The 19,797-nt window shown below is 45.5% G+C and overlaps 1 protein-coding gene across 7 annotated transcripts in view; it reads right to left on the bottom strand.

The window, feature by feature from the left end:
- The window catches only part of Fry (FRY microtubule binding protein), a 393,449-nt gene that overhangs the window by 27,789 nt on the left and 345,863 nt on the right, over window positions 1-19,797 (bottom strand). For 6 of the 7 annotated variants that reach the window (XM_087902760.1, XM_087902746.1, XM_087902750.1 and 3 more), the window contains 7 exons: window positions 17,980-18,150; window positions 10,676-10,876; window positions 10,160-10,321; window positions 7,288-7,454; window positions 5,737-5,926; window positions 1,471-1,620; window positions 336-434 (listed from right to left, as the gene is read on the bottom strand). In XM_087902760.1, the coding sequence (XP_087758886.1) occupies window positions 336-434; window positions 1,471-1,620; window positions 5,737-5,926; window positions 7,288-7,454; window positions 10,160-10,321; window positions 10,676-10,876; window positions 17,980-18,150 (1,140 nt within the window). The remainder of the gene's footprint in view (window positions 1-335; window positions 435-1,470; window positions 1,621-5,736; window positions 5,927-7,287; window positions 7,455-10,159; window positions 10,322-10,675; window positions 10,877-17,979; window positions 18,151-19,797) is intronic. The other variant, XM_087902759.1, reaches the window with a different exon arrangement.

Below are 19,797 nucleotides of genomic sequence, written 5' to 3'. Positions count from 1 at the left end.
CACGGAATGGAAACCGAACTAGGCCAGGAGATAAATTCGAATCTTGGATAAAAGAAAATTGCTGTAACGCAAGCATATCAAGGAGCATGCCAAACAGATACAAAGACGTGCGCTGGTTTCTCGGTGGGGACGCCAGGAGATTAAGCTGAAAGCTGAACACCGCTCCTTGGTTGGTTCTATCTGAGCTTCTGGGCTTTTTGACCAAGGTCAGATGCATTTGCCTGTAACCAGTACTGTACGCTGTTCAGGGTATTCCCGACACCCCCCAGGACCTGCCTCGGCTGGCTGCATTCAGCTGCAGCTGAGCTGCCATGTGTGTGGGAACACAGGCTTACCGAGAGAGTGGCCTCCTTCCTGTTGTTGTATGTGTCCAGGTATTCTTGCAGTTCCAGCACGCTGAACTTCAGCTTGTCCAGAAGCCCACAGGAAAGGAGCTAAAGACAAGAACAATTTGCTTTAGAGACTGATGGAAACACCACCAGCAAGGCCCAGCTGTACAGACAGAAAAGATGTAGGAGTATGGGAGTAGGTAGCTAGTTTGGCTTCGCTTTGGCTACAGCTGGAACCAGACGCCAGTTTGGAATCCAAGCCTTCCACTGGAAACCTACATTAAGATATGACATCCGTTTTATGCATGGCTCTATTATCATTATCAGCAATATTTCATGTTTTCTTATGGGAGCCAGACCTCCAAAGAGATCTGCAAACTGATTTTGTATTTAATTTGCATTTAAAGTAATTTAAGATGGAATTAGTTTTCACATTGTATTGCTTGCTGAGAGGCCAGTCAGGCTGCTGGAAAGACTGACTTTGTAGAAAGGAACTTTCAAGGCATTGCAAGGGGCGCCTGTCTGTAAGCCCGAGAACTTGGGAGGCTGTGTCTGGAAAAGAAAGATTCAAAATTCAGTGTTTAGTTACCCAGCTTGTGTGATGGTTCTGGGTGTGAGGTGGGGAGAAACGAAGGTCATGGATAACCCCTGCTGTCTAAACACTGGCCAGTGTGACCAAGTTCTCTCTGTAAAACCATAACCTGATAGTAGAGACTTTCAGGTGACCACTGTGAGGGTTATACAATCTTATGCACAGTTGGCAAAGTCAGAGTCACTCGGGAGAGGGGCTGAGGACATGAAAGGAGCACAGAGCTAGATTGTTTCTAATTTTCTGAAATTCATGACCTGGAATGGCAATGTTCACTAATTACTCTGCAGACCCAGAGGCCTTCAAGAGGCATGTTACAACCCTACACTGCTCACGGCCTTGGAGGTATTTTTAAAATGGGCCAATACGATGACCTGAGTTTGATCCCTGGAACCCATGGTGGAAGGAGAGAACTAAGTTGTCCTCTGACCTCTGCCCATGAGCATGTGTGCAACCTCATGTGCATGTGTGTGCACCCCTCATACGCATGCACGATAATGATAAACCCCACACAAACATGCTACCCCACCAGAGCAGGGCAAGGACACTCACAGTCTCAGCATCCACGAACAACGTAGGGCATTCGGAGCAGGAGGTGAGCATCTGGGAAGAGCTGACAAATTTGGACCCGATTCCCCGAAGGTTATCTCCGAGGTAACTGGCTGCATCACAGGTTAGGAAGCAGAACCTCTTTTGAATATTCTGCAAGGCAGGACAGGGATCATTAACAAAGGCCAAGGTTAACTTGTATACTGGAAAATAACTATGTTTTTTTTGTGTGTGTGTATGGGGCAGAACTTTAAAATAATTTGGGGCTTGGTGGCACAGACCTGTAATCAAGTACTTAGGAGGCAGAGGACCAGAAATTTGAGGTCAGTCTGTAGTACATGAGAAAATGTCTCGAAAAATAAAAATAAAAAGAAAAAGAAAAAAAATGGGGTTAGAGAGATGGCTCAGCAGTAGAGAGCACACATACGGAGAGACAAGTTGGATTCCTAGTACACATGCTGGGATGTTCACAACCTCTTATAATCCCAGATCCCGGGGATCCAGAGGGAACATTCCCCAACATAATAAAAATATGTGCGACAAACCCACAGGCCACATCATCCTACATGGAGAAAAACTGAAAGCGGCTCCACTAAAATTGGGAAGGAGACAGAGCTGTCACCTGTCCCCACGCCTTGATAAGCCGGGTGATGGTGGTATGCACCTTTAATCCCAGCACGCGGGAGGCAGAGGCAGGTGGATATCAGCGAGTTAGATAAGAAATCCCAAAAATCCTACCAGAGAACTGGAAATGATCAATACTTTTAGTAAAGAAATCCTAAAAAGACCTCAGATAGCCAAAGCAATCTTGAGCAAAAGAACATCGCTACAAGGATCACCAGTCAAGATTTTGAGCTGTAATACAGAGCGACAGTAATAGAAACAGGTAGACCAGTGGAACAGAACAGAAAACCCAAACATGAGTACATGTAACCACAGACATGTGATATTTGACAGAGAGGTCAAAGATACACACCGGGAAAAGACAACATCTTCAACAAGTGCATCTGGGAAAGCTAGATGTCCACATGCAGAAGAATGGAATTAGATCCATACCTACCACACTGCACCAAAAATCAACCCCAAATGAACCAACGACATTACTGTCAAACCCGACATGCTGAAAGTTCTAGATGGAGAAACATGCAGTGAGCTCCAGGACACGGCTGTAGGAAAGGCCTTTCTGGATAGGACAACATCTGCTCAGGGAGTAAAGTCAATCACTGACCAAGGGACCCCACGGAAGTAAAATGCTTCTGTACAGCTAAGGAAACAACTGAGTGAAGGGGAAGCCCACAGAGTGGGAGAGAATCCTTGCCAGTTATACATCTGATAGAGGATTAACATTCAGATGATACAAAGAACTACCCCAAACAAACCAAAGAGTCACGAAAACAAATGACCCAATTAAAAAAGGGCTATGGATCGGAAGGGACAGTGTTTTGTCTTTTTGTCATTTGTTTTGGTTTTTCGAGACAAGGTTTCTCTGTGTAGCCCTGGCTGTCCTGGAACTCACTCTGTCGACTAGGCTGGTATTGAACTCAGAGATTTGCCTGCCTCGGTCTCCCAAGTGTTGGGATCAAAGGCATGTGCCACCACCGCCTGGCTGGAGGGAGAATTGTTAAGGAGAAACAAAAAATGTTGAAATCTTAAGTGTTCAACATCCTTTGTAGTTATGGAAATACAAATTAAAATACTGATATTTCACTTTATTCCAACTAGAATGGCAAAAATCAAGAAAACAACGGAGAGCAAATGCTGGTGGGGAAAGGGAACACTCATTGAGTGGAACTGCAAATGGGTGTAGACACTCTAGAATCAGCATGGAGGATTTTCAAAAATCTAAAAATGGACCTACCATATGACCCAGTATATCACCCTGTGGCATGTGACCAAGGAACTGACATTCCTCTCCAGAAATATGTGCTCAGCAAAGTTCATTGCTGATCTAGTCACAATAGCTGGGGAATGGAGACAGCCTAAATGTCCTTCAACTGATGACTGAAGAGTGACAATGTTACATATATACTATTCAGGTGTGTATTTGTGTGTGTGAGTGTGTGCGTGCGTGTGTGCGTGTGTGTACCAATCAGCTGTACGGAAAAATGAAATTGTGAAAATTTCAAGCAAAAGTATGGAACTAGAAAATGTTCTACTGTGTTAAGTAATCCAGACTTTATAGCCACAGACAAGCATAGCTCTCACCCCTCATCAAAGAAGCATCTCTTCCCAGCAGATGGAGACCACCATAGACATTCCCAGGTGGTCAAAATGCAGCAAACAACTGACCTTGGTGCCAACTCAGTTCGTATGTCTACAGCACAACCCCTACAGCCGAGGCTCACAGTCCATATGTCTACAACCCCTACAGCCGAGGCTCACAGTCCATATGTCTACAACCCCTACAGCCGAGGCTCACAGTCCATATGTCTACAGCACAACCTCTACACTGAGGTTCACGGTTGATTTTTCTACAACATAACCTCTATAGCCGAGGCTCAGAGAACATCAAGGGAAAGGGGTGGGGGACACTGTCAGAACCAGAACATCAGGACATCTGCCATGAGATAGTGCCTTCTAGGTATATCAGGAACATTTCAACAATATGGTCACCTAAACAAGACCTGCACAAAGACAACACTAATTAACTGACATGCCAATTAAATGGGGAGAATCTTAAAAGGCCCTACCCCTAGGCGAAGAGCTATGGGCAATCAATGGCTGCTAAGAAAGGAGAAAATGAGTCTTCTCCAGGGACGAGCTCCTAGATAGGTCATCCAGTCCCAAGTGGTCAGCCCTAAGCATTTACATATGAGCCAGACTTAATGAACACAGCAGGTTGTATTTATATATGTGTGTATAATTAAAGAAGAAGTCATGAAGTTGAGAGGGAGTTGGGGGCATGCATGGAGTTGAAATTAATACAATACTTGTTATGGTCTGGATAAGAATGGCCCCATAGGCTCATAGATTTGGATGCTTGGCCACCAGGGAGTGGCACTATTAGGAGGTGTGGTCTTGTTGGAGGAAGTGTGCCACTGGGGGTGGGTGGGCTTTGAGGTTTTAAAAGCTCAAGACAGGCCCAGTTTCTCACTCTTTCTGCTGATCAAAATGTAGAACTCTCAGTTCCTTCTCCAACACCATGTCTGCCTGCATGCCACCATGCTTCCCACCATGATGATGACGGATTAAACCTCTGAACTGTAAGCCACCCCAATGAAATGTTTTCCTTTATAAGAGTCACTGGGTTGCGGTGTCTCTTCACAGCAATAGAAACCCTAACTAAGGCAGTACTTTTGAATGTAGCTCTCAAGAGGTAATAAAATAAATGTTAAAAAGGAAAAAAAGTTGTCTCATTCTGTAATCCCAGGGTAGCCTGAAATTCACTATGTAGCCCAGGTTATCCCCAGTCTTGCAACAACCTGCCTGCCTCTGTGCCAAGGGCTGGGATTACAAGTTGTGTGCCACCTTGCCTGGTATTAAAATAAAAACATTTTCAACCATTATGAAATATTCAGTGTGTGTTCTAAGGAAAAGGAGAGGGGTTCAGAGGCTCTAGAGTAGGCAAGCTAAAGATCCCCTTAATGGTCCCTGTGCCACGTGTGTTGGCTAGTGTTTTGTCAAATGGACACAAGCTACAGTCATTCGGGAAGAGGGAGCCTCCCTTGAGAAAATGCCCCCACTAGACTGACCTTTAGACGAGGAGATGGGACATTTTCTTGATTAACTACTGATGAGGGGAGGGCCAGAGCTTTGTGGGTGGTGCCAACCCTGGGCAGGTTGTCCTGGGTTACATGAAAGAGCAGGCTGAGCACGTGACAGGGAGCAAGCCGGTCAACAGTGTTCCTCCACGGTCCCTACTTCAGTGCCTGCCTTGGCTTGCCTCAAGATGGGCTGTCAGCTGCAAGCCAAATTAACTGTTTCCTCCCTAAGGTGCTTTTGGTCATGGTGTTTTATCACAGCAATAGAAACCCTAGTGAATACACCATGGTTTCTTATCGTTGAGCACATTCAACAAAGAAACGGAGTATGGAGTGTCAGAGATAAGTAGATCTTATCCCACTTACACCATCCTTTCATGGCGGCCGACCTGAAACCACTTGAGTTTAACCTCTTCATAAGGGCCAGGCAATAAAGGCTGAGCAGAAGTGGTGGGTGGAGGAACCAGTTTCTAGAGGAGAGGATAGCCACATAGCCTTCGAGGGACAATAACCCCTTCTGGAAGCCACAGCCGTTCAGCTGTCCTCAGGGTGCTCCCTGAGCCCATACCTTAAACAGAGAGGAGAACACGTGAAATGTGTACACGGCACAGGAGCCATCGGAGTCACACATGAGCTGGTTAATGTGGCTGCGCCAGGCCTCCTCGGCGTCATCACAGGCGGCGGGCTGAAAGGCAGCAAGGATGGCCGAGAAGAAGGGCGAGGGAGGCGGGGACACACCCCTGTTACCTTCTCCAAAGCTGGAAAACACGGAAACCACCACATCAAAAAGTGACCGCCTCTTGCACCCGGCTGTACAAACACAATACCCAAGAGTCAGCCTGCTGAGATGGCTGAGTGGGTTCTTTATTCTCTTCAAGGGTCCCCCGGGGAACTGGGTTTCACCAGTGGGCTCTGAGATCTTTTGGTTCCAAGGAAATAGACTTTATACCTCTGGTATTTCTATAATTCCTCCTTTTGTCTTTTTGCTTGGGGATGATGGTTTGAGACAGGATCTCACTCTATAGCCTGGGCTGGTCTGAAACTCACCATGTAGACCAGGCTGGCCTTAAACTCACAGAGATTTGCCTGCTTCTGACTCCTGAGTGCTGGGATCAAAGGAGTTTGCTTTCATGCCCAGTCCTTTCATTCCTAATTCTTTTGCACAGGCGTTTCATCTCTTCCACCCCTCAGCAAGCCCTTGCTCTCCCAGGGGCCAGGCCTCAGACCAAACATCTGTTCCCAGCTCCCCATTACCATTCTTCTACACTTCGCATTCAGAACCAGTGGAACTCTGGCTCAATTTTGGATGCTTCAAATGTGTTCCTGATGCAGACAGGCAACGAACACATGTGTGTAAATGCTCAGAATACTCAGGGATGGGGAGGGCAGGGCAGGAATGAAAGAAAGAGACTGCAGAGTGAAGAAGGCGGACCGGAGGAAGGCAAGGTGATACGTGTGCAAAGCCCCGATCTTTTCAGGGCGTTCCCTCGGCTTTTTCCTTTGGGGGTTAGACGTTCTCTGTCTAGCCACAGGCTGTTACTTAGCTCTCATTTTCAGCATCCACAAATGCAAGTAGAGCATTGCAACTTTGTTCTAAAGCGGATCCAAACAGCGTTAGACTCTGTGGCTCACTGCAGACACCGAATTGATGCACGGTACGATGCCTTCCTCTACCCCACCTTCTCTTGGTGCTTGTGTATGTTACTACTTTCAGAGGCATCAGCCACTAGGCTGCAAGACACTCACTTAAGAAACAGTAATTTAGCTTGTAAAGAGCCCTTGTCTGTGTCTTTCAACTCTAAAGGGAAGGAATTCATTCTCCAGCTTTGTTCGTATTTTGCTTATCTTCAAAGCTTCACGTCCCCAGGGCCTTTTTTGGCTTTTCAATGTTGCTCTCTGGCCCTATAAATTCCTGCATGGGCATTCTTTCATGGTCCCCTGGAAAGCCCTACATGGATGATTGCCAGGTTCAGCGAGGCCCTGCCAGGTTCCCTGTTAGGAAATCTCCACAGCATGAAGACCTGTGGCTTTAGACTCAAGCTAGTAAGTAGTATGAGCGCCACACACTGTGGCACGCGTGGCACGCTCTTGCCCCCCATCTCGCCAAGGGCTGCCTTGCCTTGCAAGGGTATACTGGTCCAGACCCTGATTGCCTTTCTCTTCTGCCTCAGTCATATCCAGGCTGAAGCTGTCACTGCATTCAAAAGCTGCTGGGAGCTCATTGATGGAACTCGAAAGGTCATCTTCCTGTACGGTGGTGTCCTCCTCTTCAGGGACAGCTTCAGCCTGCAGTGACAGAATTGTAAACCCCAACGTATGAGAACATATAGTAGAACACTGGATTCACTGAAGCAGAAATCAAATCTTGAGAGGGATGGAAACGGGGACATTTCCTTTCTAGAACTGCATTCAGAAATTCTCTGAAGTATCCTTTCTCTACTGTCTTCTGTCTGGCCTCTTCCATACTCATCCCTAAGGGGCTCGGGAGATTATCACATTTGATCGGTGTTTATACTGTACTAGTGCTAACTTTGACATGGTCAGAGAAACACCTCCTTTCCCTTGTCCAGTTTCCATGTTTACAGATTAGCAACCTCTGCTTTACGTGCAAAGTATTTGCTCAATGTCAGGTTGGCCATTAGGGTAAGATCGGGAAGAGACCCTACTGCCTTTGTATTCATAAGAACTCAGCACTCCTAGAAGAGTTGATGTGCATGTGCGCGAATGCCTGGACCCGTCCCTGGAGGGGACCTCATGGGACCATCGTAGTTTTCCAAGCCAGAAAGAAGCCAGCCACAGTTAAACTTAGATTTTACAGCTCCAACTTTAGAGATAGGCACATCCTGGCCTATTCTCCAGTAGGAAATCCCTTTTCCAGTAAAGGCCAGAATGTAGAAGCATTGCTGCATGGCACAGTCGGTGCTCAGAGAAGAATCTAGTGTGTTTGTGTTGGGGTGACAGGCTCTCCCTACAGAAGGCGCTCCACCACTCATCCGCACGCCTGCCTTCCTCTTGCTACCCTCTAAGGGCAGTGGCTAAGGTGGGAGGGTGGCTCTCCCCTCGCCAGAGTGCGGTCAATAAACAAGAACTAACTGCGCTAGGGCAGGTAGATCTTGGATCAGTGGGAGGCAGGGAAGAGATTCAGAAAGTCAACTGGAAAAAGAGGCTGGGCTTGAGCTGAGGTCAGGGAGGAAGTCAGCCGGAGAACGAACTGTTCTGCGAGAGGAAGGAACTGGACCACACAGCAGAGAAGAAGAGGAAGGAAACGCGTGTACGTGCTTCTCTGAGTCATCTTAAAACAAAAACAAAGTCAAGGTGAAGTAGAGACCCTTACTGGGGGTTAACATCTGGCTCTTGGTTTGTAGTATTCTGAATTTAGGATTAATGAGAAATTAGCCAGAATGTCAGAGCTAGATTAGGCAGATGGGACAGGCTGTGTCCGTGGAGGTGCCGAATTCTTATGGATGAATCTGGGTTTTCTCTAGCATCCTAAGTATATCAAATACTACAGAAATTTTGGTCATGAGAAAATAGATATGTCTTTAGAAACAAGACTTAATGTTTTTTGATAGAATTAGATTATTTTTCTTAAGAGAAATCAATCAATCAATTAACCAATCTACCTACCTACCTACCTATTAGCATTTAAAAGAAAAATGGAAAGAATGTATTCATGCTGAGAAACATATGTTTTTCCAAGAAATTCAACTTAAAGGTTTTAACCTTAGGATTCTAGTATTTCTGACTATAGAACAAAATTTTTGGTGTGTGTGTATATATATAATTTTGTCCCCAAAAGGGGCATTTCTATCTCTAAGAATTCCAATTATAGTCCTTATTCTCACTTTTGAATTGTGACAATCTTAGAAATAATTTTTAAGCTCTAATATTTTTAGATAATTACACCTAAGTAGTTGCTATTAGTTTAAAACATTCAGATCAAATTAAATTAAATTAGATCAAAGATTTCAGTTCTGTTTTTAGTATATTGTAAAATGATATAGAAAGTGTTATAGTTTCCTTTAGCAGTAACACACACACACACACACACACACACACACACACACACCACAGTTTTCTCTTCAAAGTTGCAAAACCATAGCCAAAATGAGGGTCAGCAATAATTAATTTCTTTCCCCCGAGACAAGGTTTCTCTGTGTAGTCCTGGCTGTCCTAGAACTCGCTCTGTAGACCAGGCTGGCCTCGAACTCACAGAGTTCCGCCTGCCTCTGCCTCCTGGGGTGGGATTAAAGACCTGGGCCACCACTGCCTGGCCAGGAAAGACTACTTCTATTCTAACTGTGATACACTATTTTGGCATTTCTAATTGAGAAGAAAAAAATCTTATACTATAGAGCATATGTGTTGTTATAGCATGCAAGTGGATGGTTTTATGGCTAGGCCATTTTCTGTGAATTTTGATAAAATAAAAGTGTAGATAAAACTTTAAATATAATAGCCACAGAATTTTTTTTTCTTTTAAAGCCAACCTTTTAAGACAAAGAAATGATATGCACTGGGTAATGTTTCTCCTTGGGGAGTCTAGCAAGGAGAACTGTATTCAAACCTGGCATAATTTTGTGTGATTGACATTAAATATTCCTATTTTGTGCCAAGAGGCAAGCATTGAATCAATGAGCAAATTGTATAATCGGTTCCTACACAAGAAAAAATTCCCCCCTCATGCGTGTATACTCCTACACCTCCCTTGGCATATCGTTTGATAATATGCCCTGCCCAGCCACAACCATCTCTCTCCACCAATCAGAAGCCAACTCTTTCATTCTATAAAGGCCTCAGGCAGTAAGTCTGCTCAAATCCAAAGTGCCGGGCCAGGAGCACAGGGCGCAACCACTTCACTGAGATCCCAGGAGTGAGGTGGCCCCACTCTTAACTCCCTCCGCTAGGAATTCTTAACTAGGGTTTTTTTCTTTTTCTTTTTCCCCACCCACTTCAGGAAACTACAATAAAAATTTCCCAAATCTCTTCACCTTTGACCCCTCTGAAATCTGCAGGTTATTTAAATCAGGCAAAGAAGCCTCGAAGCTTGCCATTCTGGTGTTGAAGGAATGGGGGCCGGCGGGGGTGGAGTCACAGGCAGTGGTGAGCAGTTCGATAGGATTGGCCTCCTCGGAGGGGGAGAGATTCATGATCTGTTTAGAAAGCAATGGAAAGAAAATGTAACATGAAGTTCCCGTCGAAAGAACACAGACCGCCACTCTCCAGGTGTTGGTTGACAGGTATGATTTTTCCAGATTCTATGTCATTGTTACTGGACCGTCAACAACCCAGTGGGCAACCCAGTATGACTGTGGCTTAGGGTGCCATCTGCCACCTACGGAGAAGAGGTCACTTAGCCCGCACCCGATTTCAGATTTCAGCTCAGCAGCCATAGAAAGTGTATTTAGCTGGAAACAAAACTCGATTTAATTGCAACCAAACCAAACCAAATGAAGCCACACCACACCAAAGCCAAGGCTCTCTCCAGTGGGAGCGCCCCTACTTACAAGGTCTGAATGTTCCAGGATCTGGCTGGCCGTGAGGTCCTCCTCCTCCGATGACTCATCCGAGTCCTCATGGTTCATCTTACTCAGACTGGGAGTGCTTCGGGAGAGCTGGCGCTCCTCCAGGATCTGCATGTCACACTTGTCCAGGCTGTCCAGGGAACGCCTGCGCACTCCCCAGTTGAAGTTATCCATGCTCTCCCCCTGAAATCACAGCACAGGCGGCCCTTCATGCTCCAGCCCCGGCACACACGCCTTCACACAGTCAGTCAGTCAGTCAGTCTCAGCGCAGAAAGGAAAGTGGTCAGCATCAGCCCTCATGCTCCCATCTGTGTTGGTACCCAGGCTGCAGTTTACCATGGGAGGAGGTGAAAGGGCGGACCTTTCTGTCAGTGAGTGTTATCTCGTGGGTAGAAGTGGGGGGCTCTTCTCGTGTGTGTGTGTGTGTGTGCGCACGCGTGCGTGCGTGCGTGCGTGCGTGTGTGTGTGTGTATACATTTGGTTTATTATTATTTTTTTTGAAACAGGGTCTCATTGTTTCGTCTTAGATGGGCTGAAACTCACTTTTGTAGACCAGACTGGCCTCAAACTCACAGAGATCTACCCATCTCTTTCTCTTTCCCAAGTGTTGGGATTAAAGATGTCCACCACTACACCCAGCAGATAATATATATATCTTTAAAAGTTGATTTTGGTAAAGCCTAGAAAACTATGGTGCTTTCAAAAATCTATCCAAAAAAGGGGAGTCTATTAGTATTACAATAACTCGAAAATGAGTGTGCATTCCCTTCTCCCACCAGCCCCTGTTTGAAGAGTTTACCAGAAGGAGGAGCAAATTTGCTCGAAGCACATTCCAGAATTTCTTGGCTATTAAGTATAAGAGCATTAAGTAAACATCACAGACTGTCTGCCACAGCAGATTCCACAGATAAAATGCAACGTTAAAGGCTTGTGAGAGCCAGACAATGTTTGGCGGGCCATGCGCTACATGGAAGCTGCATCTTGGCTTTTGCTTAAGGTTCATCTGTATATCATCGCAAGCAGGGAAGTGGTTAAATTTCTTGCCGTTGTATTAAAGATTTCTGCTGACTTACCCATTCTGACTGGCTCTACAATGGAGTGAAAGCCTGGAGCTCTACCTCAGAGCATCTCCACCAACACCCGCTATTAAATAAGTCTGTTTGGCGAACATAACTCTGTTTTCTTGCAGACATGAATACAGGACTTGCCTTTTGCTTTTCTCTCAGGACTAAAGGAAGGTCTCTACCCTGATGATAAACACGTTTTAGACTAAATGAGGTCGCCTGGGTTAGAACTAGCCTCTTCCGCCTCATAAAGTGCTTCTGACGAGAGGTCAGCGGGCAGCAGGACAACCCGAGAGCCGCCAGTGAGCCTAGAGTGTGGTGGGTGGGAGGCTGATTTTCCTCCCCTGGTTCAAGTCTCCAGATAAGGCAGATTTGTCGGTGCCAGAGACCTCGGTGTCACACGCGTCTCCCTGGTGTCACACGCGTCTCCCTGGTGTCACATGTGTCTCCCTGGTGTCACACGCGTCTCCCTAGTGTCACACGCCTCTCCCCAGTATCACAGACCTTAGTGTTACACGCCTCTCCTGTAACAAGCATTGACCTAGTTTGTCCAAATAGCTTTGGCTATTCGTGAGGGAAAGCAATAGTAAGATTCTTAAACACATTGGTCCAGATACAGACACTATTACTGCCATCTCTCCCTGTTATGGTATTTTTAGGATTTATGAATTATTATTATAATTGTTGTTTCTTTGAGACAGTGTTTCTCTGTGTACCCCTGGCCATCCTGGGACTCACTTTGTAGACCAGGCTCACCTCAAACTCAGAGATCCACCTGCCTCTGCCTCTCAAGTGCTGAATTAAAAGCGTGTGCCACCACCGCCCAGTTGGATTTATTTATTGTTACTTTATGTGTATGTTTGCCTGCATGCATGCCTGTGCCCCATGTGCATGCAGTGCCCAGAGAGGCCAGAGGAGGGCATCAGGTCCCTGAAATTGAAGCTTTGAGCAGCTTGGGTGCTGGGAACAAAACCTAGCTCTGTATTCATGCTTTTATGCTGTATGGGTCGGGATTCCCTAATTTGAAGTATTCCAAAATCCCAAATTTTTAAGCACCATCATGGAGCCCCCCCCCACCAAAGTAGAAAATTCCATGGTACAGATCACAGTCAAAACCCAGGACCCTTAAAAATGCTGCATAAAATTAGCTGTAGGCTAAATACAGAGGAAATAAAAGTGAATTTAGCATTAAGTCTTAGGTCTCATCCTCCAGAAACTGTGTATATTATGTGTAAGCAAATATTGCAACATAAATGAGTAAATAAATTAAACTACTCAAATCTGAAACCCTTCTATAGTCCCAAGCAGTCTAGATAAGGAAATTCTGTCTGTACCTGTCCCCCTAAGTGGATGTGATAAATTACCACTAAATAATGTAGTTTTACTCTTCCTGGTAGGAACAGTTAATTCCTTAGCTTAAAGTAACTGCTGTAGTTGGAATGTGAAAAAAACAATGTATAAGACAAAAAAGTCTTGAAAGAAAAGAAAAGAAAAATGTAACTTGTGAAGAAAAGAACAAAGTTAAAGAGAAATGAAGATGGGAGAAGGGGAAGATCCTGGGAGAAATACATAAACACAGACTCACAACACCAGATTTCTTGTCCCAAATGAATAGATGTGTTGGACTGAGTCTCATGAGCAACAGCCCTGGAGGGCAGGTCACCTCCATTGACCCTGGGTCTGAAGCGTCACAGGGTATCTAAGGTAAGAGCTGCTACACCGGGCACAGATGCTCTTGTTGATGTGGGGGTTCCCTGACCTGGTGACAACCCCTGAACCCACTGGGCATAAGAACTGGGAGGCACAAGTAACAGCCGTCTCGATAGAGGATGTATTGGCTCCATTCCAGGCAAAAGGGCTGAAATTATTTATTTCCCTGGTGGTAGTTGAGATGGAACAACCCGTACCTAGTCTAGTCCCAGGTAAGGTGGATGGGCTATGGGTGTAGCTAAGGGGTAGAACGTGAGAACGTGTATTTAGCCTTTTTTTTTTTTTAATATAACAGTTTCTTGGGTTGGATTTCTAGCATACACAACAAAATTCTATCATGGGTGAAAGTTAGACCAGCTTCTTTTATATTTAAGTTTATTTTTACTTTATGTGTATGAATGTTTTGTCTGCATGTGTATGCCTGTGTGCCATGTGTGTGCTGTGCCGGTGGAGGCCAGAAGAGGGCGTAAGATCCCTTGTAACTGGAGTTACAGATGGTTGTGAACTGCCAAGTCGGTGTGCTGGGAACTGAACTTGGGTCCCTTGCAAGAGCAGTCAGTGTTCTTAACCACTTAACTGTCTTTCCAGCCCCCAGCCCAATTTTCTCAGCGTGGAACAAGATACCCTCAGTGAGGATTGCCTATCTTGTCTCTCTACCAGATGTCCAATTTGTACCTTATGTCATATACAAAGTTAAAAGCCCAAACCCTGTTTGTTTATAATGCCAGATTATGTATATAAAAGTACAGAGCATGGCTAACTACTTCAAATGGATCATTTGCACATGCAGTTATCAAACTTAAACAGACCACCCAGAGTTTATGCTGGGGCAGCAGAGTATTTACGAATGCCCCAGAAATGTCAAAAATGATGTTCTTGAAATTATTGTGAATAAAATCCCATTAGAATGATTGCTGTTGTTATCATTGGAGTGCTGGGGACGGAAGCAGGACTTTGTGCATGATAAGCAAAGGCGCGACCATGAAGCTACATAGTGTGAGCCCTCATGTGACAGGGTCATGGGTCAGCTTCTTTAAGACAGGTGCCAGGGTGACCTCCCTATCGGCACCGCCCTTTTCTTGAAGGACACTTGGCTTGGATGAAGATCTATCTATTGCCAGGCAGAGAGAGCTAGCTTTGGATCCTTAGAAAAGGAAGTGGGTTTTCTTTTCTTTTTTAGTGTGTTTGTTTTGTTTATCGGCAGTTTCGGGAATGGAACCCAGCCCTCATTTGCGCTCAGTAGCCAGTCTGTCATTTAGGTTCATCCTTAGTCTGATCTCACTTCCTCCAGAACAGCAGAACTCATCCAGTGTGTAACTGCCACATCAGGAACAATGGGGTGCCTAGCCATAGATAATATTCCAAGACTTGTCTCCTCTCAAGAGACACAACCATGCAACTTCCAGAACCAAGGCTAATAAAGCATTTTTGTATTTTAGAATATATTTCCATACGAGAACAGGCATGGGGGAGGGGGGCAAAACAAAACAAAAACCACCTACTATCACACACAGCTAACTAGAAGTCTACACACAAACAGGCATACGTGTGCTGGAGGGAATGCGGGGGAGAGGGAATCACTCACGTTGTTATATAACTATGCAATGATACAATCCGCTAGTGCACCAGAATTAGGAATAGCAGGGTCTTACCTGAAGTTCCTGGGGAGCAGTTTGAATGGACAGAAAAACAAACAGAAGGTCTATTTTAAATGATTGTATAAAATACTCCAGCACATTTTAGCTTTCACACAACAACTAACAGTGTTAATTAACAGCATATTCTTTGGTTGACACAACCTCATATAAATGAAGGAAAATATGCTCAAACTCCAGTGAGAAAGTCAACGTCAGAGGTCCCGCACATCTTCCCGGAAGATGGCGAGGCTGAAGTGACGTGAGGCCGCTTTCAGAAACAGCTCCCTCCCCAAAACAATGCTGTTGCCTTTAATACCTGTTTATTTAGAACGCCTGAATATTCACTCATGAGAAAATGGCTAAATGTCACGGGAGAGATACGAGAGTCAAGAAAGTGGCACCAGCTGACCACACTCACGAGGGTAAAAGTGTTTGCGGTTGTGGTCAGTCTACCTCGGATGTGAAATTATTAGCACTGACATAGAGCCCGGAAGCTCCTGGAAGCTTGAAGGGCAAAAGCCCTTGTGAAGGTTTTATTGAAGTTTCAGAAGCTGTTTAATGACAAGGGATAAACACAACAAAAAAACAGCTTGGGTTTTTGTTTGCTCTTTGCTTTCTGTTTAGGCAACCGTGTTTCTCCTGGAGAAGCCAGAATATGCCGGCATTGCTCTCTCATCGCCGGTTATTCGCCACCGGCGGGACTGTTGGGCTGACTGGTGCAGAGGGTGCCAGCCGTGTGTCTGACTGCGCTGCACACCCCAGACCTGCCAACTGAGTCCTCATGTTGGGTCCACAGGTAGGATTTTATTATACCCATTGGCTCAAGGGGCAGACCTAACATTCAAGATGATGCTCAAATGCTTCCATGTCCTGTCCACATTTCAGTGTCTTATTTTATTTTAGTTCAGCCACCGCAAAACAACCTCGAGGGTTTATTCCTTTATTACGGAGATTAGGATTCTCCGTGCTGACTAAGCTGACTTTGAACTCCTGGGCTCAAGAGTGCCTTCAGGTACCTGGGACTACAGACGTACACCCCTTTGTTCGGATAAATTTTTCTTATTCTCTCAAGCTCCTTATACACATGTTAATCTTTTAAAATATTTATTTCATTTTATGTGTATGGAGGGTTTTGTCTACAGGTAAATACGTGCACCATGTCCAAGCAGTGCCTGTAGAGGCCTGAAGAGGGTATGTAGGATTCCCCCTGGAATTGGAGTTACAGATAGTTGTACACTGCCAGGTAGGTAGGTGCTGGGAACTGAACCTGGGTTCTCTAGAAGGCAGCTGGTACTATTAACTGCTGAGCCATCTCTGCAGCCCCCTAAATTTTTTTTCTTTCCCTGAGACGGTTTTTCTGTAGCTTTGGAGCCTGTCCTGGAACTAGCTGTTGTAGACCAGGCTGGCCTTGAACTCACAGAGATCCATAGTCTCTGCCTCTAGAGTGATGGATTAAAGGTGTGCACCACCCAGATTCTTTTGTTTATTAAGACAGGATGTCACTATGCACTGGCTGTCCTGGAACACCAGGCTGGCCTTAAACTCACTGAGATCCATCTGCCTCTGTCTCTCCAGTGCTGGGATTCAAGGCGTGCGTCACAACATCCAGCAGTCCTTTTTTTTTTCTTTTTTTTTCTTTTTACTGCTTTTTTTTTCAGGGAGAGGGACAGTGATGGAGATACAGCCCAGGGCCTTGAGCAATGGTGCCAAGGTACTCTACCAATGGTGCCAACCGCAGCCAGTGCTTTTAGGTCTGGGTTTTCTCAGTGTGTTATCTAGGGAAATAATGATTATTCTGTGCAGCTGCATCTTTCCTGCTGGGACATTTAGGGCAAAATATGGCCCTGGGAGGTCAACAGAAGACAGCACTTTGGCCTCAACTAGACATAAGTGGGGTTACCCGTAGTCACGTTCTTTCAGGCAGCCACTCAGAATCTCGTTTTCCCTTAAGATTATGGTTAAGTTAAGAGGCACCCACCTACTGCAGGCTATAATAAACTTTAACTTGGGGCCTCTACTTTAGCTGAAAAGCAGGCGAAAGCCCCTTGGAACCAAGAGTACATTGCATTCAATAGGAACGGGACCAATGCAGCATTACGAGACACAGTCTCACTCAATCAGTTGAGTTTTTCATTCCCTGGAGGCAAAACGTTGCCCTTTCCAGGGAACAAGCCCTGAGTTGTACAAATGAAGATGATTCTCTTCCTCCTCCTAGACCCACAGATAGCAGAAGAGCATCTCATTACCATGATTGCCATTCCAAACAAACAGATCTGTACACGCCTGCCAGGACTTGAATTCAGCTGCTCTAGAGGTCTGGAATGTTGACCATCAGCTAACCCAAAGCAGGAAAAAGACAGTAGGTCTCTGTCTCATGTTTTAAATTTTATCCCAAGCATTAATGCTTTCATCAAACACAGCGCAAGAATGCAGGAGCCCTCAGGCTCCGATCTCACGGGGTGGCAAGCTGGCTTTGAAAGTACCTACATCACAGCGACTTTACGTTTGGAATGAAATGTTTAGCATATTTTTTGCCCAGGTCCCAGTGAACATGCTTAGAAATGATGCATTCCTGTGATTAAATAAGAAAGTCCCCCTCCCTGGACTACACACACAGTCTTTGTGTAGTTATTACGACTCAGATCTTTGCCATTTAGAAAGAAGCTGGCAGCTTTGCTGCGAGCCCAGACAGGAAGGGTGGGGTGACTTTTGCAAAAGTGAAGCCGCTGTGCTTTGGAGAAGTTGCTTCGAAAACGGAGTTTACAGCTTTCCAGCTAGAGACCTTGCTATAGAGAGTGGCCAGCAGGGAAAGTGACACCGTTTGGTCAGCCCAGGACAAACTGAGAGGGTGACCATGACAGAGAATACACCGTACCTCCCCGTCCTCCAGTTCCACGTCCAGGAAATCGAAGTCCCTGAAGACTCGGAACTGCTGCTCACTGTTGGTGTCATCCATGTTCTCCTGCTCCCGGGGGCCGTCCTCAGACGACACCAGGCTGGCCTGATGCTCCGGCAGGTCCAGGTCCCCGCACGAGGAAAAAATCACCTAGGAATCAAAGGAATCCTCTTTTGAGAAACTCACCTCCCTTCGGTTGTTTGTGCAACGAGTGATAGCCATTGGCTCCCCGGAGAACTGTGCCTCCAGTACACACCTAATTCCTTACGTGGGTATTTTTAGAAAGTTCTTTTATTATTTATGTTGGACAGGGGCCTTCGGATTAAACACGCTGCAAACACTCAAGTGCTTACACTACAAAAGCATTCTAGAGTTGACTGGCTCTTAGAGTGGACAGTGGGACAGTGTGTGTGTGTGTGTGTGTGTGTCTCTGTGTGTGTGTGTCTCTGTGTGTGTGTGTGTGTGTGTGTGACAACTACACATGTGTTCACAAACTGGAGCAGCTGAAATTTTCCACTCTTTTTAAGCTTACTGAGGTTAGAAACTATCTACCTTCACAATCAAATGTCCATAAATAATATTTTACAGATGACGTCAAGCTATGTAATTGTAAAATGAACCGCGGGAACAAAGGCTTCAACCCTTTGAGAGACTAACCAGAGACTGGGAAGGGTTAGTAAAGAGAAGCCAAGTCCTCAGGCTTAGGTTCCTTTTATTTAGACTTTTTTTTTTTCTTAATTAGTTCACTTTTTGAGACAGGGTCTCACTGTGTGTCCTGGTTGGCCTGGAACTCTCTATGTGGATGAGGGTGTCCCTAAATTCAGAGGTGTGTCTGCCTCTGCCTCCCAAGTGCTGGCACACAGAGGGTGTGGCTCAGTGGCAGAGCATCTGCTCATATAAAGAGTCTCTGGGTTCAAGCTCCAGCAAAACCAGAGAAGAGGAGAGGAAAGAAGAGGAGAAGAGAGGAGAGAAAAGGAAAGGAGAGGAGAGGAAGAGAGAGAGAGAGAGAGAGAGAGAGAGAGAGAGAGAGAGAGAGAAAGATACAGAGAGAGAGACAGAGAGACAGAGAGATTAAAGGAACGAGCCACCATGCCCAGATACTGAGACATAAACAGATCTTTATAAAAATGGTTTGTTCTGTTTTTGTTTTTTGAGATTCAGGTCTCATTCTCACTCTGTCTCTCAGGCTGCCTTAGAACTCTTTATGTAGCCCAGGCTAGCCTCCAATTCAGGATGGTCCTCTTGCCTCAGTCTCTAGGTTACTAGGTTTACAGGTATAAGTCACCATGTCTGGCTTAATAGAACTTTGAAGAACTAATAGACAGCAAAGGTTTTGCTAGTTAGCCGCTGTTGAATACAGATATGAAATCAAATCGAAAGCTTTCTTTTGTGAACTGAAATCCCCAGGGGAAAAAATAGGGAAGGGGGGGAGACATACCTGTGTTGAAGGTTCTATAAGAATGAAGGCCCACGGGGTAGTGGTGGCTCATGCCTTTAATTCCAATACTTGGGAGGTGGATGCAGGTGGATTGCTGAGAATTTGAGGCCAGCCTAGTCTACAGAGTGATTTCCAGGATAGCCAGAGCTGTTACCCAGAGAAACCCTGTCTTGAAAAACCAAAATAAAAACCAAAACAGAAACAAAAGCAACCACTCCCACCATAAGGAAAGAATGACTGAGTAGAACTTCGTTATTGTGGAGGGCTGCAACGTTGCTGATCCAGAGCTAAGATCAGCTTGGGCTGTTTCTAGTCCCCTTAATGACAATCCTTTGCTCACCCTTGGGTCTGACCCAACA

The sequence above is a fragment of the Myodes glareolus genome, chromosome 2 (assembly GCF_982192425.1).
Source record: "Myodes glareolus chromosome 2, mMyoGla1.1, whole genome shotgun sequence".
NCBI lineage: Eukaryota > Metazoa > Chordata > Mammalia > Rodentia > Cricetidae > Myodes > Myodes glareolus.
This window is presented reverse-complemented; position numbering and strand designations above follow the sequence as displayed.